The 24,985-nt window shown below is 38.4% G+C and overlaps 1 protein-coding gene across 13 annotated transcripts in view; it reads left to right on the top strand.

The window, feature by feature from the left end:
* Nucleotides 1-24,985, top strand: part of Chd9 (chromodomain helicase DNA binding protein 9) — a 236,684-nt gene that overhangs the window by 173,215 nt on the left and 38,484 nt on the right. For all 13 annotated transcript variants that reach the window (XM_052729717.1, XM_052729720.1, XM_052729722.1 and 10 more), the window contains 11 exons: nucleotides 986-1,181; nucleotides 4,918-5,085; nucleotides 5,701-5,880; nucleotides 8,275-8,385; nucleotides 9,953-10,149; nucleotides 10,553-10,752; nucleotides 14,175-14,334; nucleotides 14,859-14,948; nucleotides 22,174-22,277; nucleotides 23,213-23,330; nucleotides 24,173-24,230. In XM_052729717.1, coding sequence (XP_052585677.1) covers nucleotides 986-1,181; nucleotides 4,918-5,085; nucleotides 5,701-5,880; nucleotides 8,275-8,385; nucleotides 9,953-10,149; nucleotides 10,553-10,752; nucleotides 14,175-14,334; nucleotides 14,859-14,948; nucleotides 22,174-22,277; nucleotides 23,213-23,330; nucleotides 24,173-24,230 — 1,582 coding nt within the window. The remainder of the gene's footprint in view (nucleotides 1-985; nucleotides 1,182-4,917; nucleotides 5,086-5,700; nucleotides 5,881-8,274; nucleotides 8,386-9,952; nucleotides 10,150-10,552; nucleotides 10,753-14,174; nucleotides 14,335-14,858; nucleotides 14,949-22,173; nucleotides 22,278-23,212; nucleotides 23,331-24,172; nucleotides 24,231-24,985) is intronic.

Genomic DNA, 24,985 nt, shown 5'->3' with positions numbered 1-24,985 from the left:
CTACATGTGTGCAGGTGCCCAAGGAGGCCAGAGGGAGTTAGATACCCTGGCACTGGAAGTTAGAGGCAGTTGTGAGCCACCTGATGTGGGTGTGACTGCTGAGAATCGAACCTGGGTCTTCTCAAGGAGCAGCAAGAGCTCTTAAATGTAGGGGCCATCTCTCTAGCCCCTTATATATTTTCTTTATTGCCTTATATAAAGAATGTGTGAGGACATAAATCTGTGCAAACAGCTTTCAAATATTGAAAGTAATGAATGTCATGGAAAATCCTGCGGTTTTGTTTTTGTTTTTGAAACTACAAGTAGCATTACAAATCATGCTGTTTTATACTGAAACACTAAGAAATATATAGAAAAAAACAAAAGAAGTATGGGAAATGAATACTATTTAAATTCCTGTGATAGTTCCTGAAATGAGAAATATTTGATGTCTTGCAATTAAAAAATTGAATGTTAGGAACTGGAGAGATGGCTCAGTGGTTGTGAGCACTGGCTGCTCTTATAGAGGACCTGTGTTTGATTCCGAGCACCCACATAGCGACTTGCAACCGTCTGTAACTCCAAGATCTGAGTACATGCAAGCAAAACACCAATGCACATAAAATAAAAATAAATTGTTAAAAAAATTAAATGTTAAATGGGGAAGGATAACAGAAGTTAAAAATTATTGCTTTGTGTAATGACAACAGCATTCCAGCTTGTCCTCTACAGATGTGCTGTATCTTTTGAGAGGATATCTTGTGGGGAACATTGCACACAGCTTCTTGTGTAGTCTTGTCAAAGTTATGTGTGCATCTAGGAATGCGGACATTTGTATCTTTTGGTTACCTTGTGTTTCAAATGTAGAAAATACTAGTTATGATGCTGTTTCTTAATTTTATAGCAGACATAGTGTGGTACAGGGACGCTGACTTTGCCATTCATTGGCCATATCTTCATTTTCACTACATTCAACATTTATACTTTTTGCTTTTCATTTGAATAGATATTTATATGAGCGGATTGATGGGAGAGTCAGAGGAAATCTTCGACAAGCAGCTATAGATCGATTTAGTAAACCTGATTCAGATCGATTCGTTTTTCTCCTGTGTACCCGAGCTGGTGGTCTGGGCATCAACTTAACTGCAGCTGATACATGCATAATTTTTGATTCTGATTGGAATCCTCAAAATGACCTCCAGGTAATAAATTTCTTGACTAACAAGGAATGTAATCTTTTAAAAATTCATGTCTACAGAGTGAGATCCAGGACAGGCACCAAAACTACACAGAGAAACCCTGTCTCAATAAACCAAAAAAAAAAATATCATGCTGCTTTTTGTGGTGATCCTCATCTTTTATTTTTATATAGACAGATTAGCATATGTTTCTCTAAGAAACACCTGTGCATCGTGAAACTATTTTAATTACCACTTAATAATAAAATATAGTAAAATATACTTTCTATTGTTTCTTACAATCTTATGAAAATATATGAATAAGTGAACATAATATTTGTGTTCTTTCAAATATGGGGGTTGGCCAGACATGATTGTGCATGTTTTTCAATACTAGTACTTCTGAGGCCAAAACAGGCAGATCTCTGAATTTGAGGCCACCTTGGTCTGTATAGCTAGCTCTGGGCCAGCCAATTCTATGTAGTGAGAATTGCCTCAAATAACAAAACAAAACCAGGTGGTGGCGGGCAAGCCCAGTGGCTTGGCGGTTGTGGTGCACACCTTTGATCCTAGCACTCAGGAGGCAGAGGAGGGCAGATCTCTGAGTTTGAGGTCAGCCTGGTGTAGAGAGTGAGTTCCAGGGCAGCCAAGGCTACACAGAAACCCAGTCTTAAAAAACTTAAATCAAAACAAAAAATAATAAAATAATATGTAGAGCAAAAATAAAATGTGAGTGTGGTCACCTCACAGTGGAAGAATGATTCCCTATAAAAGGTGTTATCCTAGGCTTGAGTTCTATCACTGCTCCCCAAAATCATCATATAAACATAAGAGAGTTCAACTCTACTTCTAACAATAACTTACTCACAATAAAATTAAAATGTCAGAATTTCATTTCTCTTTACATAAGTACATGTTTGTCCTAATATAATCTAAGCATCTTATAGTATATATAAAATTGACCCATAATATACCCATGTTCAAAATACTGTAGATAATGAAGGATTGAAAGTTATGTTTTCTGTGAACTTCATAGAACTAAAATGTTAGGGTTGACTGGGGATGATACGATAGCTTAGTAGGTAAGATCACTGGCTGTTTTTCCAAAGGACCTGAATTTAATTTCAATCAGCCACATGGCAGCTTACAGCTATCTGTAACAGTCCAGGGGAACTGATACTCTTTTCTGGCCTCTGAGGGCACCAGGCATATACATGGTGCACATATATACATGCAAGCAAAAACATACACATAAAATAAACAAAATAAACAATATTAAGAGCGTTTAGAGGCTGGGTGTGGTGGCACATGCTTTTCATCCCAGGACTATGAGGCAGAGGCAGGCAGAACTCTGGGAGTTAAAGACTAGCCTGGTCTACACAAGTTTGAAAACAGCCAGGGCTACATAGAAAACACCATCTCCCAAAAAAAAAAAAAGTGATCAGAGAGGCTAAAAATTTGCAGAAGATACATATTTAGGAAGGGATGATGTAGCTGAAGTTTTTTTGTGTTCCGGCCAGCCGGCAGTTGGGACAAATCTCTCTCACCCTCCAATCCCGCAGCCGCTTAGACCCAAGTGAACAACACATAGAGGCTTATATTAATTATAACTGCATGGCCATGACTCAAGCCTTTTGCTAGCTGTCTTTTATATCTTAAATTAGCTCATAACTATTAATCTATATATCACCACATGTTCTATGGCTTTACCTGCGTCCTGTTACATGTTACTCCATGGAAGGCTGGCTGGTGTCTCTCTCGGCCTTCTGCCTATCTCTCTTTTTAAAATTCCCGCCTGCCTCTAAGCTGCCTTGCCATAGCCCAAATGGCCTTATTTATCAACCAATCAGAGTAACACATATTCACAGAATACAGAAAGACATTCCCCCATTAAGATGAGGCATAAGAACAAATTATAAGTGAAATTTGTTTATTATTCATGGTAGTCTTAATTATACTGTAATTGTAGTAATACTTTGAATAGCTGTGAAATACAATAAATTACTTAGAATATACCAAGCTTAATAAAAGATGACTTCCTTTAGATTTATTTATATTTTATTTTATGTGTGAATATTTTGTCTCTGTGTATGTAGGTTTGCCAAGTGGGTGCCTCTGCCCTCCGAAGAGTGTGTGGGATCCTATGGAACTGGAGTTAGGGATGGTTGTGAATTATCATGGGACCTTATAGGAGCAACAAGTGGTCTTAACCACAGAGCCATCTCTTCAGCACCAAGAAACCATTTTAAATTGCTTTCATTTTATGTAATATAGTTCAAAATAGCAAAAGTTTATCCAAAACCAATGCATAGATTAAATCAGTCTTTTCATATTGAATGACACTGTAGGCAGGGTTTTCTGTCCTACCAGCCAACTTCCAAATAACCACACAAAGACTTATTAATTATAAATGCTCGACTGATAGCTTAGGCTTGTTACTAACTAGCTCTTTCAACTTAAATTAACTCATATTTCTTTTTTCTTTCTTTCTTTCTTTTTTCTTTTTTTGAGACAGGGTTTTTCTCTGTAGCTTTGTGCCTTTCCTGGAACTCACTCTGTACCCTAGAGATCTACCTGCCTCTGCCTCCTGAGTGCTGGGATTAAAGGCGTGCGCCACTTCCGCCTGGCTCCCATATTTCTTATCTACATTTTACCACATGGCAGTACATTTTTTCATCACAGAATGTTCATCTCCTGCTTCTTCTGCATCTGGCTGGAGACTCTGCCCTCCTTTTTCCCCGGGCTCTCTTTTTGTCCACAAGTCCTGCCTAGCTATTGGCCATTTATCCGTTTTTTTAAACTAATCAGAAGGCACCTTGGCAAAGACACATCCTCCCAAATACCAAAAGATTATTGCATAAGAGGACACAATATTTTTCACTTATAGGCTACATAATGTCTCTCTTATTTACCATGTCATATTTATACTCAGAAAATTTCAGATTTGTTTTTTTAATTTGTTATAATTTTTTATTGTCATTTTTTAATATTTTATGCTATTTTACGTTGAGTCACAAAGTTTCACTATGTGTCCCTGGTTGGCCTGGAACTCACTATTTAGACCAGGCTGACCTTAAAGCTTACAGCAGTCCACCTGCTTCTGCTTCCCAAGTGCTGGGATCAAAGGCACATGCCAACACACCCAGCATGATTTCTTGTTTATTTTGGATTTGTTTATTTGGGTATTTTTTTTTCCCTTTGCCAGTGGTGTGGATGGGATGAGACTGGTGTTCCTCATATTGTGGTCAGACAGACCTGTAACTCACTGTGTAGCCCAGACTGACCTCCCAAATGCAGAAATTACAGATGTGAAGAACTACCACATTCAGCTAGGATTTTGGATTTCTGATAAGGGTTGGAAACAACATCCCTATTAAAATACAATAATCTAATAAGCAAGATGGTTCAGTAAATAAAGAGCCTTGCTGCCAAGGTTCTGATTTAATCCCCAGGACCCACATAGTAGGAGAGAACCAACTCCCAAAAGTTGTCCTCTGACCTCTATACCTGTGCCTTGGCACACACTTGCCCGCATACATATACACAGATAAATAAATATGTTGATTGATTTAACTTAATTTAAAAACATAATAACCCTTAAGTGATTTGTAAGTGCAGTCTTAAAACCTAATTTACATTGAATTGTGGGGTTATTTCTCATCATATCAAAAACTTCTCATATACTTTCTTGTGCTATGTATATAGTTTAGTGTCACATTCATTTTGTGAAAGATAATCTATAACTTTTCATTTTCTGTAGGCCCAAGCTCGTTGTCACAGAATTGGTCAGAACAAAGCAGTTAAAGTCTACCGATTAGTAACTCGTAACTCCTATGAGAGAGAGATGTTTGACCGAGCCAGCTTGAAACTGGGCCTGGATAAAGCTGTGTTACAAAGCATGAGTGGAAGAGACGGCACTGTCAGTGGTGTATGTACACTTCTGCTCTACTTGGGGTTCTGGGTTACTTCTACTGTCTCAGTCACAGCTTGTGCACAAGGGCATCTTCAGAATGGAGACATGTTTAGCTTGTGCTTTGGAGTGCCTTTTCTTCTGTGTATGTAGCTTCAGAACTGCTGGACCTTAAGAATCTTTCCAAGATAGACATGTTTACTGTCTTCTGAGGACATCTGTATCATGCTTCCCTTACTAGAATTCCAGAAGGTTTTCAATTTTTAAGAATTACCAACTTCTAACATTGGTTTTGTCTTGTTATAAATTATGGGTTGTGGGTTTATTTGTTTTTGTTGTTGTTTTGTCTTAAGTATTTTTCTTAATATAGAATCATAGTACTAAAATGGAGATTACTTGGCCGTTAGGCATTGGTTTAATTGAAACCACTTTAGTTAAGTGGTAATTCATATTTTTAAAGCAACAAAAAATAGTCAATAACTTCAATATATTATTTTAGTGTGTTTTTTCTCACATGTGGCCCAAGCCCCAAATAAGATATCCCATGTTTTTAGCATTCTTTAGGGATTTTTTTTCCATATTTTGTGACCTTTAAAATACTGTAACTCCTAGAATTTCCTTTTTTCTATTTAGATTCAGCAGCTGTCCAAAAAGGAAATAGAAGACCTGCTTCGAAGAGGTGCATATGGAGCCATTATGGAGGAGGAAGATGAAGGCTCTAAGTTCTGTGAAGAAGATATTGACCAGATTTTACTCCGTCGAACAAAAACTATTACAATTGAGTCAGAAGGACGTGGGTCAACATTTGCTAAGGTAATGTTATGGGGTCTGCTTGGAGACAACACATCTCATACACCAAGTCAGTGCAGAAAACAAACATTTATTGTAATCAAGCTGCTACTGACCAGTCAGTGCTGCAGAACAGACCTGGGAGCTGAACTGAGAGCCCCAGCAACATGGTACAGTGCTTTTAAGTGAAAACCATATGTCTGTGCCAAAATCAGGATTCAGGGATAGGGGACGTTCCTAGGAACTTACCTTGTTCCCGTTGGTTGGTTTACCTGAGTGTGGTGGGTGGCTTGCCTTTTGGGTTTTGGTTAATTCCAGATGAGGTCAAGTTGACACCCAGGAACAGCCATCACAGGGTCCCAATTACTTTCTGAAAATATTTGTATCTTTTGTTTTTCATCTTTGAACATGCTAGATTAGCTTCAGTAACCACTTGTGGGTTCTTGTTTTATTTACTTTGTTCTGAGACAGGCTGTCTGGTAGGCCAGGCTGGCTTCAAACTTGCAGTATAGCCAAGCATAACACTGAGCATCTGATTTTGCTACCTTGCCTCATAGAGCACTGTGATCCAGTTGTACGTCACTACCAACAGCCAGTTTTATGATATGCTAGGAACTGAACCCAGGGCTTTGTGCATGCTAGGCAAGCACTCTACCAATTATAATAGTCTTCCTCCATTTGTTATCTTATATCAAGGTTTACATGTACTCTTATCCCAGTAAAATGGAATGCATGTAATAACTACAAACAGTTGTACCCATTAGTTAAGGAAAAACATTTGAAATAAAAGGAGTTTAGAAAGTAAAGATTATGTGTAACCAAGATAGAACAAAATAGAAAGTTCGCTAGAGGGGTGGCCCAATCAATATAGTGCTCACCTTGTAAGCACAAGGACCTAAGTTTGATCTTCAGACCACACAGACATGCTTGTCAGCCTGGTATTGGTAGGTGGAAACAGGTGAGAACAGATCCTTTGGGTTCACAGGCAAGCCACTTGAGACTATTTGGTAAGGTTCAGGCTAGAAGAGACCATGACTCAAAGGAAGTTGGTGGTGTTTCTGAGGATTTCATGTGAAGTTGTCCTCTGGCCTCCACACATGAGTACCCTCATATACATATGCATACCCACATACATACATGAACACACACATAAAATTTAAATATTTTGTGTGTGTGTATGCGTAGTGATGTCGAGGAGTTAATCACCACATTGATTTTAATACATAAAGACAGTCTGAGGGATTGCTCAGTCGTTAGAGTGCCTGTTAGACCTGAGTTCAGGTCTCCATCTACTATGGAAAAGCAAACAACAAAGCAGGGCAAAAGGCTCCCTCCCATCTGCACCCTTAGCACAAGATGAGCCCTGACACTAGCTGGTCAGCCTGCCTAGCTAATCAGTGAACTCTGGGTAAAAGGAGAGCTCCTGTCTCAAAATAAACACAAGGGGGCTGGAGAGGTGGCTCAGAGCTTAACAGCACTGGCTGCTCTTACAGAGGACCTGCATTCAATTCTCAGCATCCACATGGCGGCTCACAGCTATCTGTAACTCCTGTTCCAGGGGACCTGCCACCTTCACCCAGACATACTTGCAGGCAAAGCACCAATGCATATAACTTAAAAATAAATTTAAAAAAAAGAAAGAAAGAAATAGAAGGTAAAGAGTGACCTCTGGCCTTCGCATATGTATATCCTGCAGCCCACAAACACACATGCTATATATGCATAGCACACAAACACAGATATGTAATTTAAATTTTTAATTATTTATTTGCGAAAGGGGGAGGAGCAAAGTACTGTCTTGCCAGCCCATTACTTAAATTCTATCATAATTTCTTCCTCTTCGTCTCATCTCTGTCTCCTTCTCCTTCCTTTTCTTCTTCATCTTCCTTCTTTCTTCTTCTCTCTCTCTCTTTTTTTTTTTTTTGTGTATGTGTGTGTGTTTGTTTCTTTGAGACAGGTCTCTCTACATAGCCCTGGCTGTCCTGGAACTCACTATGTAGACTAGGCTGGCCTAAAACCGAGTCCTGCGATTAAAGGTGTGCGCTACCACACCTGGATAATTTTACCATAATTTCTTAATTCTCCTGAGATATTTTAGAAAGTATGCCTCTGTCTTATGTCATTTCTTACCAAAAAGAAAATATTATCTTTGTTTATTGAAATCTTTCAAGTTAACGCACAATAGTAACTTACTTTTGCTCCTAAACTCTAGTCTATGTTGACATTAAAAACATTTATCTTAAACAAATGCTGTTATATTTAAGGTCACTGTATTGGAACATGTCTTGAGTATTCGTATGTATGCTAAATTCAGATTTGTGCACAGGAAATGCAAAGAGATAATGGCTTATTTTCAAAGGTTTTTGTTTTTCTTTTCAATGCCTAAGTGTTTTAACAACTTGCTATTATATATTTCAGGCGAGTTTTGTAGCATCTGGAAACCGGACAGATATTTCCTTAGATGATCCCAACTTCTGGCAAAAATGGGCTAAAAAAGCAGAAATAGATATAGAAGCTATCAGTGGCAGGGTAAGTATTTAGGAAAGTGCCATCAGACTGGTTACTGTTTGTAGTAGATGTACATATGAAAGTTAATATTTCTGTTGTATAGAAATTCATCAAGATCTTAAAAGATTATGAACAAAATACATCTGAAACATTATTCAAAGACAAATCATTTTTTAAAGAAAGAAAAAGAAAAAACTTGGGAAAAGGAAAATGGACAATTCTTCTTTACAAAAATTCCAATTAATATATGTAGAAGAAATGAGGGAAATGTGAAATCACCCCTAATCCACTATGATACTATTATAGCGGGTAAAACCTTTAATTTTAAAATAGTGGGTTAAGAAAAAATGGGCTAGAGAGATGACTGAGCTGGAAAGATGGCTCAGGTCTTCCAAAGGTCCTGAGTTCATTCCCAGCAACCACATGGTGGCTCACAACCATCTACAATGGGATTAGATTCCTTTTTCTGGCATGCAGGAGCACATGCAGAAAGAGCACTTATGTACATAAAATACATAAATAAATCTTTAAAAACAAACAGCATATATATATAAACTCTTTGAAATATGTTAATTAGGCAAGCAAAACTATTAGCTTTATACCAGAGAAACTTACCAAAGATTGTGTTTGTAACCAGAGATACCAACATCATGCATGTATTCTTTAAATACAGTGTACTGTGTACAAAATAAAATACACCAGGACTTTTATTTTCTAATCCTGGCTTCCTCTGCTACTATGTATCCTTTTCTGCTCCAAGGCTTTCCTAAGTATCTGATGTTATTTTCCACCCCTTATTTCCTTTCTTGTCTACCTTGCAAATTTCCAGTTCTTTAAAAATTCTGTATACCTTAACTCCCAGCCAGCTTTTTTGTACTCTTCTTGTATTTTAAAACACTACATCCTGAGTACTATTTATTTGTAACACATTTATCTGACTGCCAAATTTTTGGATTCCTTTTAAGCAGAAACTACATTAATGATCTTTGTATCAGTAGTACCTATATTAGAGAAGTAGACACATGAGTTGCATTGAATGAGTTAAACTGAATTAGTCATGTGGGATTGAGACACTGTCTTGCCTTTATATAATTATTCTGTACAGAACTAAACATGTTTCTAGTTCTGTAAAGTATTCACAACATTTGACCAGTATTTCAATTCCTGTCATTTGATTTTCCTTTTATCTTTAAGATAAACTAAGGTCAAAAAGAGTTACTTCAGCATTATTTATTCTAAAGTTGAAAGCAATCCAAATTAAATTATTAATCAATTTTAGGTAAACAAATGGTGAAGTTGTAATTGAGCCTAAAATACATTATGGTTATTGTAGAAACACAGTAATTTTTTTACTGATCACAGAAAATACCGATTTTTTTTAGTCTATGAATATAATGCCATAAAATTATATATGTATCATAACAGTTTTAAAAGAAAATATCTTCAGTTGACTTGATAGTGTAGTAGATCTGTTACTTTTTTTCTACTACTATTTGTGTTTCTATAATTTAAAAGGTGAAAATAAGAAGTTTTATTGCATCTAAAATTGTTAAAGTACCTTCCTTAAATTTACCATTAAATTTTACAGAACAGTTTAGTTATCGACACCCCAAGAATTAGGAAGCAAACCAGACCCTTTAGTGCCACAAAAGATGAATTGGCTGAATTATCTGAAGCCGAAAGTGAAGGAGAGGAAAAACCTAAGCTCCGGAGACCCTGTGACCGGTCCAGTGGCTACGGAAGAACTGAATGCTTTAGAGTTGAGAAAAACCTGCTGGTTTATGGGTAAAAAACGTTATGTTTAGCGTTTGTCATAAGCAATTATATATAAACTTAAATACATACTATTTTCAATCTTACTAAAATCAATAACATCTTTTTTATCCTAAATGTCTGTGTTTAGCATGTATTATCTTTCTGTATACACAGTTTTTGAGTGACTCACTAATGTCAAGCTCCTTGTTCTGAAATATGCACATTCAGTAATTTGAAGCAGATATTGTCACTATCTGTCACTGAGTAAGATATACTAGAAGTTACTGTTCTATGTCTCTGCACTATACACAAGAGAAAGCTTTAGTAAAACTTTATAATGACAAAATTTTTCTTTTTCCTGGCTTTTGTTCATGAGTTGTGGTTTTTGCTCAGACTTAAGTCAGTATTACTGTGACTGTCCTTTTTTAACCAGGTGGGGCCGATGGAGAGAGATTCTGTCACATGGGCGTTTCAAACGGCAGCTGAATGAACACGATGTAGAAATCATTTGCCGAGCTCTTTTGGCCTATTGCCTTGTTCATTATCGAGGTGATGAGAAAATTAAAGGCTTTATATGGGATCTCATCACTCCCACTGAAGATGGCCAGACACGTGAGCTACAAAATCATTTAGGTAAGTATATTTCTTTCCTTTAAAAAAATCTTATTGCATGAATAATACTTAATGTGCTTTTGTGTAAAATTTTAAAGTAATACAGATTATATTAAAGAAGTTAACCTTTATACTAAAAAAATCTAGCTTCAAAAAAATGCCAGTATTATGGATTTGGGTTTTTTTCATATTACTGTTAAATTTGTATCACTTTACAAACTGTTGACCTCACAGTATGTCACAATATGCCCATGTGGTTGTGTCTCATTTCCCAGCTTTTTCTTAGTATTCCATGGTATGGGTGTTTGATTATTTGACTTGCTTCTCTTTTAATGATGGGCATTCTAGTTCCAATTTGACACAGTTGATATTCAGTGTCAGTAAGGAGCTCTGTACACTCCTTCTCATGCACATGGGTAAATCTGCCTCTATTGAAGGGTATTTGCATCTTTAGGACCTTAAATATGGTCTTGGGGTAGATCATATCATATCTTGTAAGCACAGAATTGAAAGCCTCAGACTTATGGAATCATAGTCTACTTTTTAACAGATACTCCAGTAGTTAGTATGTCTGTTGAAGTATGTGACACTTCAGTAGTTTGCTGTCCAGAGTGACAGGTTTGCAGTATTATCATTGGTGTGTGCAAGAATTTCTTTCCCCAGCTTTACTAATAAAATGCTCATTTCAGTATAAAATAAATTTTGACCATAAAACAATTGCATTTTCTACAAAAATGAAAAATTACTGTGCTTTTAAAGTTATGTTATAGTTTTGTTCTTCTGAATCACAAAATATTTATAGACTGCTTATACAGTGTACACATGGTATAAAAAAGAAATAGAGAAGATCGCTGAGCTCCACCTTACATTCTAGCTAGGTAGACAGACATAGAATATAGATAAATTAATTAAACAGCTACATGTTGTAATAAACACTGTGAGGTAATGCTGTAACCATTATACACTTCCAAGATAGCACAGCAGCAAGCATTTGTTTTGGATGAGGTGGTCAGTAATGGAGACAAATTAATTAATTTGAAGAACTAGCCTTTTGGTAAAGGTGAAAGATTCACACAAATATGATTATGTTCTTCCCTAAAACCACACATAAAGGAGGAAATGTAAAGCATTAAACTTGCTCAACTCCATAGAACAAAATACTTGACTTTTTCAACAAATTGATTGTAGGCCTGGGAATGATTCTGAGAGAATGGTTCTCAACTGGAGATGATCCTGTGTCCCAACTGCCGCCCCTCTCCCCCCATAACATATCTCAACTTTGAGCACGTTCCTGGTATCTAATGGGTAGATTCTAGATAAGCACAGACAGTCCCTCCCAGTGAAGAACTATCCATCCTCAGATTTTAGTAGAGCTTAGTCGGTGTGTGTGTGTGTGTGTGTGTGTGTGTGTGTGTGTGTGTGTGTGTGTAGGCGTGGTGGTGCATGCCTTTAATCCCAGTACTCTGGGAGGCAGAGGAAGGCTGATTTCTCTGAGTTTGAGGCAAGCTTGGTCTACAAAGCAAGTTCTAGGACATTCAGAGCTGTTACACAGAGAACCCCTGTCTTGAAAAAACAAAAACAAAAATTTAGTAGAGCTGAGAAAAAAACCCACTGTAACTTAAAAGAGATGTGTCTTAACAAACTGTTGCATTTTGGGACCTTAATTTATATCATGACTGAGACAAACAATCTAGGGCAAATTTACTTTCTTTACTAGATGACTGTACATTAGACTACTCAGTATTATGAAACTTCATTATTCCATGTCTTAGACATTTACTAGCACCTTACATTTAGCTAAAGGTAACTAACAAATTCATGAATTAAATGATAGCTATCTTAGATTTATGTCCACACAGTATGAGGAGTTGGAGAAAAGATTGTAGATTAAACAAATTGGTCATGCATTAATGGTTATTGAAATGGATAATAATAGAAGATGGGATCCATCATACTGTTCCGTCTACTTTTGTATATGCTTATAGTCCACACTTAAAAAATAGGCATAAACCCTCAAAAATAGGAAGAATGAGGGGAAAAATAGCAATAAAATTTTGGAACTTGGAAGCAAATAGATTGGTGCTGACAATTTTATTAACCTTGAAGGAGTTAAATCTTGGCTTACCAGTTGAAAACAAATAACTCTGATGCTCTTCATATTTCCTAAAAATTTCAGTAATTTGTGATTGCAGGAACCTCTAAAAGTGGACATGAAAAGATAAGGGCTGTAGTTAAAGCTACTTGAATGAGGTTATATCCCTAATACTCTGAGCCCTTACAGCTGGATTCTAACCGGATTATGCTTTTCTCTGGAGAGAGTAAAAGATCACCAAGTATGAGGTGGGATGGTCATCAGTGTGTGCACTGGCTAGGGCAATCCTCAGGGAAGAAAACTAAAGAGCAAGTGCAAAACTAAACAGAACGAACAGCTGCAAAAACTCCCAGCAAATTAACCTCCTTTGATCACAAGCTCTGGCCATTCTGTCATGATAAAGTGCATAATTTTGAATGCTAAAAAGTAATTTTTAAAAAATGAAAAAGGAAAAACTTTATTCTGATTTACTGGTTCTATTTACCAATGAGGTAAAAATCAGATAATGTAGTCAAAATTGCATCATTAGTAATTGCCAAGAATTAAGAGTAAAACTAGTCAAACATCCTGGAGATTAATAAATATGAGCTCTCTGTTCACTGTCAATTACTACGCCATGGTTAAAGATGCTGAACTAAAGCCTCATAAGTTAGCATGAATACATCCTACAGATTCTATGAGTAATAGGTAAGTTGCAGAACATAAGATCTAGAAACAAATACCAACTATTTCATAAGCATATGTAGTGGTAATAAACAACGACTAAGCATTGATTCATGTGTTGCTGGTTTCTGGGATAGATGAGTAGCTTAGACAGGAGAAGACTGTAGAGAGTTCAGCTGTCGTTGATTTCCTGTCCTGGAAAACTGAGCAGATGTGGCACATGTGATCAACCTGAACAGTGATGCTGTTTTATTCTTTAAAGAAATTAATAGTAAAACTCTCAAGAGCATAAAAATGATGTTAGCTGTCTCAAGGCTAGACCACCCTATATTGTTAATAAAGCAAATTCTGAAGAGCAAAAGGACATACATTTCTGATAACTAGTGAATCAGCAGTAAAAGGGGCGACTGGGTTACAGAGCCAAAGGAAACCACAATGAGCATTGTAATTTGAAGTAAAGTATTGTCTCACTGGTGACATTTGACTTAATTTTTATAAAACCGTCTTGAATTGTGTCTGACTTGTGATTGTGTCAGTTCTACTGCCATTAATGTGCTAAAGACCTCTGTGTAACCTTCAGAGGCCCCACAAAGTCTCCAGTAATTTCTTGCATTGGAAAAAAATCTTTCAAATCATAGCTTTTTATACAAGTTATCTCTGATTTCATGTGTACTTTTCGTCTTAACAGGCCTCTCAGCTCCTGTGCCTAGGGGCCGAAAGGGGAAGAAAGTAAAGACTCAGACAAGCTCCTTTGATATACAGAAAGCAGAGTGGCTTCGGAAATACAATCCTGAGCAGCTCCTTCAAGACGAAGGCTACAAGAAACATGTGAAGCACCATTGCAACAAGTAGGTAGTGGGTGTTCTAGAAACAGCTCTTGTAACATTCACTCTCCTGAATGCATTGATCTTAAAACCTAGTGATAGTATGCTCTAAGATTTTAACTTCAGATACTGTCTTCATTTTACGTATTTTTATCATTAAATAAACTTACTCTCCAGATAAACTCCTCTCTTCCCAGGTACTAAATAGTGACCATTGTGAAGATTTTGCAGTACCCTTTGTGTGTCATCAGTAATGAGGGTCATTTGATCATATATAATCATTACTCTGTTATTGAAAGACTCTATATAAACAAGGGTATACACATGCCTGTACTCTAGTGCTTGGAAGGCAATGCAGGTGACTTCATCTGTAAGTCCAAGGCAAGCATGTTCTACTCAGCGAGTTCCAGACCAGCCAAAGCTACATACAAATTCTCTCAAACAAACAACAATACAAAACAAAAAATTAATAAAGTCTATAGATATCCCCCCATTTTTTCCTTAGTGATTAATATCTTTGTCCCCTTTGGTTTATTTTATTTTTTTAGAGTTTTGCTTCGTGTAAGGATGCTGTACTATCTAAAGCAAGAAGTCATTGGAAATGAGTGTCAAAAAGTATTTGATGGAGTTGATGCAAGGTAACAAAAATATTTGTTGACTTTTCAGTAACAGTAGAGCAAAAACCATCCAGTGACAGAAAATTGCATAGTAGGTGACTCTTTGATTCATGGAGGGAAATCCCCAGCCATAGAGAATTGACCCTGGCCTTCCTTCTGTTACTCTATCCTTGACTGTTACAAAATGCAGCAGCAGGAGTGGGAGTAGTAATTTGAAGAATTGCATGTAGCCAAGGTGCCATTCAGGTAGACATGCATGAAATAAGTGATTAATTCATTTCTTCAGAAATAGGTGTGGGTTATTTTGTTTTGTTTGTGTTGTTGGGATCAACAAACCTAGGGTGCTTGTGCATGCTAGCACCCTAGGTTTGTTGCTTTACCACCCATCTATACCTCTGTGAGTACAGGACCAATTTTGAGTACACTCAGGCAATGTGAAACAGTGAAGATAAAAAGACAAAATTAATATTCATCCTTAAGCGGTTTATGGTATCGGTGAACAGAAGTGAGACTATGCTTTGCTGCATGGATAAGATGCCAGTAGGGATTTTCCATTTCTAGTTTCATCTTGCCTCTTGACTACATGTGTTTCTGTTTCTCCTCTCTTCTCCACAGCATCTGTTTTAAACTTAGACTTCTACATACCTTAACCACCCTTATTCTCAGGAACTAAATGTAAGCAAGCCATCAAGTAGAAGTAACCTCAGCTTTATGCCAACACAGAAAACTTAACTTTCCTAAACTCACTCTTGGCTTGTTTCTTCTTTTTTTTTTTTTTTTTTTTTTTTTTTTTTTTTTGATTTATTTATTATGTATACAGCATGTATGACCAGAAGAGGGCACCAGACCTATCACAGATGGTTGTGAGCCACCATGTGGTTGCTGGGAATTGAACTCAGGACCTCTGGAAGAGCAGTCAGTGCTCTTAACCTCTGAGCCATCTCTCCAGCCCCGGCTTGTTTCTTCTAATACAGCAGCCATATGAGACCCTGACAACACCCGGGCTCCTGGGCTCAGTTATCTTTCTCTCTGTCACATGTCCACTTGCAGCCTTGTGTAGATGTAACCAACGGTCTTATAAAATAAGAAACACAGAGCCAATTCAGAGAAGAAAGCCAAGAGGTCAGAGCTAAGAGCCTCACCCTTCCTGATTCAGGGATCCTCTCCAGCCAAGAGAGCTCTCCGAAAAGGACCTACTTCCTGTGTGTCTGTCTTTAAAGTCTTCCTGTTCTGCCTTCTCATTGGTTGTAAACCCAAACATGTGACTGCCTCGTCACTGCCTGAATGTACCGCCCTCCAGGTCCTTAAAGGCGTGCACCACCGCCGCCACGCACTTGCTATGACTCTAATAGCTCTGACCCCCAGACAACTTTATTTATTAACATACAATTAAAATCACATTTCAGTATAAGTAAAATACCACCACAGCCTTGCTCCTGCTATCCCACTCAGTGTGACTTTGACCATTGCTCCTTCCTTTCCAACTCACTGACACTTGGGTACTTGTCATTATAATACGAACCTCATCACAGCATCTTCTTAACCACTCCTTCACTACATATTACCTTGTCATGCCCCTCCCCTTTCCCCCTCATTATTCAGTTTTATTCTTCAGGACTTTAAATTCCTTAATCCCGTTGCTTGCCTGTCCCTCTGTATCATATACCCATTGTAACTTCAGTTTAACCTACTTCTTGTCTTCTTCTAAGCAACTAAACATGGCTAGAAAAAATAAAAACCATGTAATGGGGGAATGGATTGACTTCACATCCATGAGTATTCAACATCAAATGAAATAAGTATAGACTATTTAACCACTTTGGCTAGTAAATTCCTTTTTTAAGAGGATTGTTTGTCCCTGTTCCCCAAACCACCCTTCCAACTCACCAACAATGTCTAATAATAACCTTGTGACATATTTCATAGAAAAACAATCAGGCAAGAGCCACTTGCATCCATGTCTACCTATTTGCCCCCTCAGGCAGCAGTAGAAATGCCTCTCCTTTGCCAGTTCATTGCCTTGCCTCACATCTCTTCTGTTCATTTAAGAATCTTACTACTATAAAATCTTCCTCTCCTGAGCCATTTCCTTCCTCTTTCCCCATCCTCCCTTCTCCCTCCTCACACACATGCCCGTATTACTTACTCACTGACTTTTGATGAAAAGGGAAATCCTTTCCATACTATGCATCTCACTGCCCCACTTTAATGTTCCCCTCTCAACAGACGCCTGTGTTTTCTCTTTCTACTTCTTTCTTTGCACTTTTTCATCAGCCTACTCTAAGGAATCTTTCCATGATTGCACAAAAATGTTTCTTAACATAGCCAGTGACCACAGCCATCAATTCTTTTTTTTATTTGCTTCTTAAATATTAGCTTCTATAGGTATCCATGCTGCTTCCTATATCCACCAATTGTTTCCTTCCATTCTCATATGTAAAACTATTCCATCATAGTGAATGTACCACATACTGCTCTGGTAGGATTCTTCAGTCTTCTTCCCCTATTTTCATGAAGGAGAACCCATTGGCTCCATGAAAAATGTGCCAAATGTGAGTACCTTCATTCTCCTCTACTAAATTTCTATTCTAGCCTCAGTTCTCTTTTTAAACTTTTGCTGAGACTTAATAATATTCTTGCCTCCATAAAACTCTGTACACTCTGTCCTTCAAAAAGCAGTTAGAGGGTTGTGGATTTAGCTCAGTGGTAGAGGCCCTGGGTTCAGGGGGAGAGAGAGAGAGAGAGAGAGAGAGAGAGAGAGAGAGAGAGAGAGAGAGAGAGAGAGAGAGAGAGAAGCAGTTAGAATGATTTTTCTCAAAGCCGTGGCACATCTTTTCAAAATGTCCTCTTAAAACGGAACCCACGCCAGGTGGTGGCGGCGGCGGCGGCGGCGGCGGCGGCGGCGGCGGCGGCGGCGCACGCCTTTAATCCCAGCACTCGGGAGGCAGAGGCAGGTGGATCTTTCTGAGTTCGAGGCCAGCCTGGTCTACAGAGCGAGATCCAGGAAAAGGCGCAAAGCTACACAGAGAAACCCTGTCTCGAAAAACCAAAAAAAAAAAAAAAAAGGAATCCACATTCTAGATAACCTAAAATAACCCCTACATAATTCTTGGACTTCCTTCGCTCTGTCCCTTACCTACAGTGTTCTAGCCACTCTGTTGTTTCTGTTCATCCAACAAGTCAAGCTCATGCTGTATTGTTCTGCTCCAAATATATTTTCTCCAGATCACCCAAAGAACTGTCTGTTCAAGTGGCTGGAGAGTTTGCTCAGCAGTTAGGTGCACTGTCTGTTCTTCCAGAAGACCTAAGGTTAGATTCTAGCACTTGCAGAGCTGCTCACAAAACTCTGTAACTCCAGTTCCAAAGGATCTGACACCTTTTCCTGGCTACCAAGAATACACAAGTGGTACATAGACATATATGCAGGGAAAGCACCCATACACATAAAATTAAAATTGAAAGAAGAAAACTATCCATTCATATAATTGAGATTTCAGCTCAACTGTTAAACACTCTCAAGTAGGCCTTCCTGTCCGTACCATCTAAAGTAGCCCTCCAGTCATTCACCACTGCTTTAATTCCTCTTGATTCCTTTACTATTCAAAACTTTTTCTTCCATTGCAGTTTACGTTGCTGTCTTATTGATCATTGCATTCTCGTCCATTATCATCTGTGGCTGGTGTTATAGTTTGCTGTAGACCGCTTGCCTAACACATGAGGCCCTAGGTTCAATTCCCAGCACTTCCCTTCCCAAATGGAACTGGGAATCTTAAAACACTGAGTACTCAATAAACATTTATTAACTAATTGCCTGTCTTTCCTTGGCCTGTGACTGAACACTTTCGTTTTCTTAGCCACTGTTCTGTTGATTATTCCTTTACTTTCCCATTTAAAAATAAATCTACTTCTCTTTGGATTTTATCAAGTTTACGTCTCTCTCATCTTAAATATAAATTTGTACACCAAATGCATCACTTTTTTTTTTATTATGTATACAGCATGTATGACTGCAGGCCAGAAGAGGGCACCAGATCTCGTTACAGATGGTTGTGAGTCACCATGTGGTTGCTGGGAATTGAACTCAGGACCTCTGGAAGAGCAGTCACTGCTCTTAACCGCTGAGCCATCTCTCCAGCCCCAAATGCATCACTTTTGAACCCAGTATCTCTTCTACTATATTAGTGCTCTCTTCGATTTCATAGACTTTTATTTTTTTCTAGACAGAATTTCTCTGTATAGCCTTGGCTTTCCTGGAACTCACTCTGTAGACCAGGGTGGCCTCGAACTCACTGAGATCCATCTGCCTCTGCCTTCCAAGTGTGGGGATTAAAGATGTGCACCACCACCACCCAGCTTAGACTAACTTCTTTAAAAAAGTGTATTCATCATGTCAGGGAGGAAAGGGCAGCAGGAACTTGAAGGAGCTGACCATGTTACATTCTCAGCCAGGAAACAAAGTGTTGAACCCCCATGTTCAACTCACCTTCTTTTGTACAATTTGGGGTCCAAGCACAGAGAATGGTGTCACTAACTGTGATTAGGCCTTCCCCAACCAAAATAATCCCCCATAGGGTCCTCTCTGGGTCATTCCAGAGCACATCAGCTTGATATGTGAGATTAACTATCACACATTATTTACCAGTTAGCTTTAATTATTTGGGGGTTTCATCTTAGTGGCTTAAGTCTTTATTTCTATGCTAATGTGTTCAGATCTGTATCTCATGCTTTACTTCAAAACTTACTCTTGCTTAGAACATTCTCTTTCTCTCATTTTTCCATTTGGCCCCTCCTTTTCATTAGTTGAAGTGGACTGTTTGTCTTCCTATCTCTCCAAGTCTTGTTGAGGCACATACTCTACTAGTAACATATGCCATTAATCATAAGCTAATGCAGGTACCTCTTTACAAAGATGTTCTAATTCATTTCAGTTATTGGTACTAAATGTATTTTGAATGAAGGATTTAATCTGAGGAAGTTTAAGAAGGCCTTATGAAGGAAACATCACATGATTTTTAAAGACAGAAATCAATCACTTGGGAGGCTGAAGCAAGTTTCAGGTCAGCCTGATCTACATAGTGAAATCTAGTCAGCCTGGCCTACATAGCAAGGTATTGCCTTTAAAAACAAAACAAAGCAGAAGAACAAAGGGTCACCAAAAACAACAACAATGCGAGCCAGTCTTCTATCCCTTTTGCTATCAGTTTACAAACACTTCATGACCATGTGGCCCTCAAATTTGAACCATGGTTTCACAAGCAGGACCATTTGTCAAGCTGATTCTACCACAATGATCTGGACTTTTGAGCGCCACCTGGTGGGGTACCGGGGAGACTCGGCTGCAGTTTTCCCTTCTGGGATCCAGAGGGTCGTTGAGTCAGAAACACCATCAAAAATAAAGATTTCCATTAGCTATGTTCTTTGTCTCTTTCTCAGTTTTTGACAAATAGCAGTAAAAGCGTTGTCTCTCTTTTTCCTTATTCAGCTAAAACATTTTCAGTTTTGGCTTATTTCATAGCAAAGATATAATAAAGTATTTGCTAAAAGTGCTGACAGATTACAGAGGTCATTCATTTCACCCACGTTATCACCGTGGACTAGACTTGTGAAAACAAGTGAGAACAACAGAAGTGAGCTGCTCATCCTTTATTACTAAGCACTTGGAAAACTTTATTCACTGTCCATGTCTTCTCTTTCAAGACTATGGCTAGTCGTATATGAAGGGTTGTTTGCCTTGTCCAGGAGCACATGGACCATTTATCAGCTTGTTTTTATATGATAGCCAAATTAAAAAAGAACTTTTGTCATAGAATTTAATTGTCAGAAAGCTTAGCATGTTAAACCTAAAGGGTCTTTGTTAGTTAACTTAGGAGATTATAGTGATAAGACAAGAGATGGCATTACTTTGTATTATATTATTTCTCTGAATTCTTAAAAATTGATAGTTTCATGAAATCAAATAGCAGAATTCTCAGTCTATTTTATTTTCTGCAGCATACTCCATTCAGTTTCTCCCCTTTGACTTTTGAATATCAAGGCACACATGCGCATGCACGCATACATACACAGGCACAAGCATGCAGACAACACACACACATACACACACACACACACACACACACACACACACACATATACACATATACATATACACATTCCCACACAGGCATGAACACACGCACAGCACACAGACACACACACACACACACACACACACACACACACACACACACACACTCACACACTGATGCATGCTAATAACCAAACATCAGGAATGCATCTTTCAGCCTACACTGACAAAGAAATGAACATACCTACAGGTGGCATCACTTTGGGGTGTGACCTGTGTTATTTGGAGAAAGTTTCAGGGAGAATAGTCTTACATGGTAGAGGAGGTATCCTTGAGCTCTCACCAGCCCTTTCTTACTCATGAAAACAGCCAACTTGCCAAAGCATTATGGGTTTTTATCAGAGTTTGAAATAATCTGACATTGTCATTTTATATCAGAATACTGCTTATATAAACACAAAAGTAGTGCTTTGTATGGTTTAATTAAATTATGAATCGAAAACCTAACCTTTAAAGTGTAACCTCAGGGGCTGGAAAGATGGCTCAGAGGTTAAAAGCACTGGCTGCTCTTCCCAAGGTCCTGAGTTCAATTCCCAGCAACCACGTGGTGGCTCATGACCATCTGTAATGGGATCTGATGCCCTCTTCTGTCATGCAGGCATACATGCAGAAAGAACACTGTGTACATGATAAATAAAGTGTAATCTCCTCAACAAAACTGATTTTAAAAAAAAGACATAACCTTTTTTTGAAACACAAAGCACTTCCTTTGCCCTTTTAGAACCCAGTTTTCTCATATACAAAATATTTCAACCAGATGTTTTTTTTGGTTTTTCGAGACAGGGTTTCTCTATGTAGCTTTGCGCCTTTCCTGGGACTCACTTGGTAGCCCAGGCTGGCCTTGAACTCACAGAGATCCGCCTGGCTCTGCCTCCCGAGTGCTGGGATTAAAGGCGTGCGCCACCACCGCCCGGCCGTATTTTTTACCCAGCTGTTTAATATTCCAGTGAAGCACTTCGTGTGTGTATGGGTGAGGAGACTGTGCCTAAGACCAGGCAGGAACTGCTGTTAAAGTGTATTTGTTTAGTGGAGCATAATGTTAGCTGCTGTTGCATCATTTATACCCTTTGCCTCCTTTATATATATTTATAAAATTCATAATCTTGTGCTGTTTTTAAGTGACATTGATGTTTGGGTACCAGAACCAGACCACTCAGAGGTTCCTGCTGTGTGGTGGGACTTTGACGCTGACAAGTCACTTCTTATTGGGGTTTTTAAGCACGGTAAGTAAAGAGTGAGCGGGGAGAGAGAGCTCTTATGGACAATGGAATCCCACTGTTGCTCAGTTTATTTGTTTCCACATACAGTTTTACTCTAGTAGCACACGCATACATATAATCATTAAAACCATAGATTGTCAAACCAAGTTTGCATTCACGTCATTTCCTCAGGAGGAGGTACCATGTGACTTGCCCTCTGCGCTATTAGTTACACAATCTCCTCCCTTCGGGAGAGTTACATGAGCTATGTGTATGATCTGCTTATTCTACTTTTTTTTTTATATGTGGTTTTTGTTTGTTAAGATGTTTTTAATTTATACGTATGAGTGTTTTGTCTCCATCTATGTATGTGCTCTGTGTGCATGCCAGGTACCTTCAGATGCCAGAAGATGGCACTGGATCACCTGGAACCAGAGCTAATGATGCTTATGAGCCACCATGTGGATGGGTGCTGGGAACCAAACCTGGGTCTTCAAGAATAACAGTGCTTTTAATTGTTAAACCATCTCTCCAGCTCTGTTTTTACTATTGTCGTTGGTTTGGTTTTTAAGATTTTACGTGTGTGTGTGTGTGTGTGTGTGTGTGTGTGTGTGTGTGTGTGCATGTAATATCCAAGTAGTCCAAAAAAGAATGTTGGATCCCCTGGAGCTGAAGTTAAAGGCTGTTATCAGCCTAATATGGGTGTTGGGAACTGAACTTGGATTCTCTCAAACAGGAACACTTTTAACCATTGGGCCATCCCTCTGTAACAGATACTTTAACATTTTTATAAGTATTATTAAACTATGTAATATTTCAAAACAGCATATTTAACCCTTATTACTTAAATAAAATGTTCCTTTAACCCCCAAATATCATTCACTCTACATATAAGGAATCCTTATATTTACACAACTTCTTTCTGTCCTCTGTACCTTTGTAATTGGTGGTGCTTCCAGGTTATGAAAAATATAACACCATCCGAGCAGACCCAGCATTGTGCTTCTTGGAAAGAGTAGGAAAGCCTGATGACAAAGCTGTTGCTGCTGAACAGAGAGCAAATGATTACATGGATGGGTATGTACATTTTAGACTCAAATTCTCCCTGTATGTTTTGTTTCCATTCTTAGTGATGTTTATCATTTTTCTTTAGATTTATTTATTATTTTATGTGTTTGTTTGCATGTATGTATGCATAACGTTATGATTCATAACCATAGCAAAATTAGTTATGAAGTAGCAGTGAAAATAATTTTATGGTTGGGGATCACCACAACATGAGGAACTGTATTAAAAAATGTTGCAGCATTAGGAAGTTTGAGAACACTGTTTTAGAACAGTCAGTTGACTGCTTATTTCAGAGTAGAAAATTGGTTTCTATGACCACACTGCCCTGAGTGTGCGTGATTTCCTGGTGGGGATGAGGAAGCATCTACTTCCTCAAAAGTCAGAAGAAGACTTTGGATCTCCTGAGACTGAATCAACAGTTGAGAACCACTGTTGTGAATGACAGGAATTGAACCTGGGTCCTCTGCTGGAGCAACAAGTGCTCTAAACCACTGAACTAACTTTCCAACCCAAGGTTTCTCTTTGTGTGTGTGTGTGTGTGCGTGTGTGTGTTGTGTTTGTAAGATCATGACCATGTGTGTAGAGGACATGGGTCAACTTCAGGTGTTATTTTTCAGGATGTGCTTACATTGTTATTTGAGAGAGATCTCTCATTAGGGCCTCACTGGTTAGACTAAGCTGGTAAGCGAGCAGGCCCCATCCCCCGATCTGTGCCTCCCTATCATTGGCTTCACAGGTGTGTACCACCACACCTGGCTTTTTCTAGGATGCTCGGGATCAATTTGACCTTTAAGATAAACCAAGAAATCATCAGTCCATTACAATAATTATAACACTTGTTATTCTAACAGGGATGTGGAAGACCCAGAGTACAAACCTGCCCCAGCCATCTTTAAAGATGATATAGAGGTATGTTTTGGATCACGTTTAAAAAACCTCAATATTATGTGTTCCTTGTAAATAAGTGATCAACTTAAGTTGATATACATCACAAATAATCATTTAAGATTGCCTGACATCCCCTTCTAGCCAAGATGAAGGCTGGCTTGGACATGTATATATAATGCAGTTTGCCGATATTTTACACTTCTCAGAACTAAGAAGTACAGCATCTTGGGAAAAACCCGAAAACTGAGTAAAAGTCGATACTAAGGTAAATAGCAAGAGATAGAAATTATCCCTCCATGAAAAGGACTACAGTACAGGATACAGCCTACTGGGATCCTAGTTAGTGGCAATAATTACTGCTAACAGTGGGATTTCAGTAATGAGAGATTGGCTTCTAAAGAGGGAAATGAAGATGTGAGCAGCAGATCAGAGGAGGATGTAGGGCCAGTAAGATGGCTCAGCATGTGGTACTTACTGCCAGCTTGACTGACTGAGACCTCAATGGTGGTCAGAGAGAACACCTCCCTCAAATTTCCCTGTGGCCTACACATGTACACCATAGTTGGCATGCACCCATGCGTGCACACACTAATAAATAAAATAATACATAAGTAAATGTAAAAAAATTAAGAGAGAGGGAATCTGCCATTCATAGTACTCAGAGCCCCCAAGGAAGATTCCCATCTCAGTGTGGACTAAAATCCAGACTATACATGGCCATTGCTCATTAGATGGCCAATGAGTTACTATATGCTATATGAAAGCATACAGTATAA

This window comes from Peromyscus californicus, unplaced genomic scaffold (genome assembly GCF_007827085.1).
Source record: "Peromyscus californicus insignis strain IS unplaced genomic scaffold, ASM782708v3 Scaffold_8__1_contigs__length_139910024, whole genome shotgun sequence".
Lineage (NCBI taxonomy): Eukaryota > Metazoa > Chordata > Mammalia > Rodentia > Cricetidae > Peromyscus > Peromyscus californicus.
Note: the sequence above shows the minus strand (reverse complement) of the source record. Positions and strands in the feature narration are given on the sequence as shown.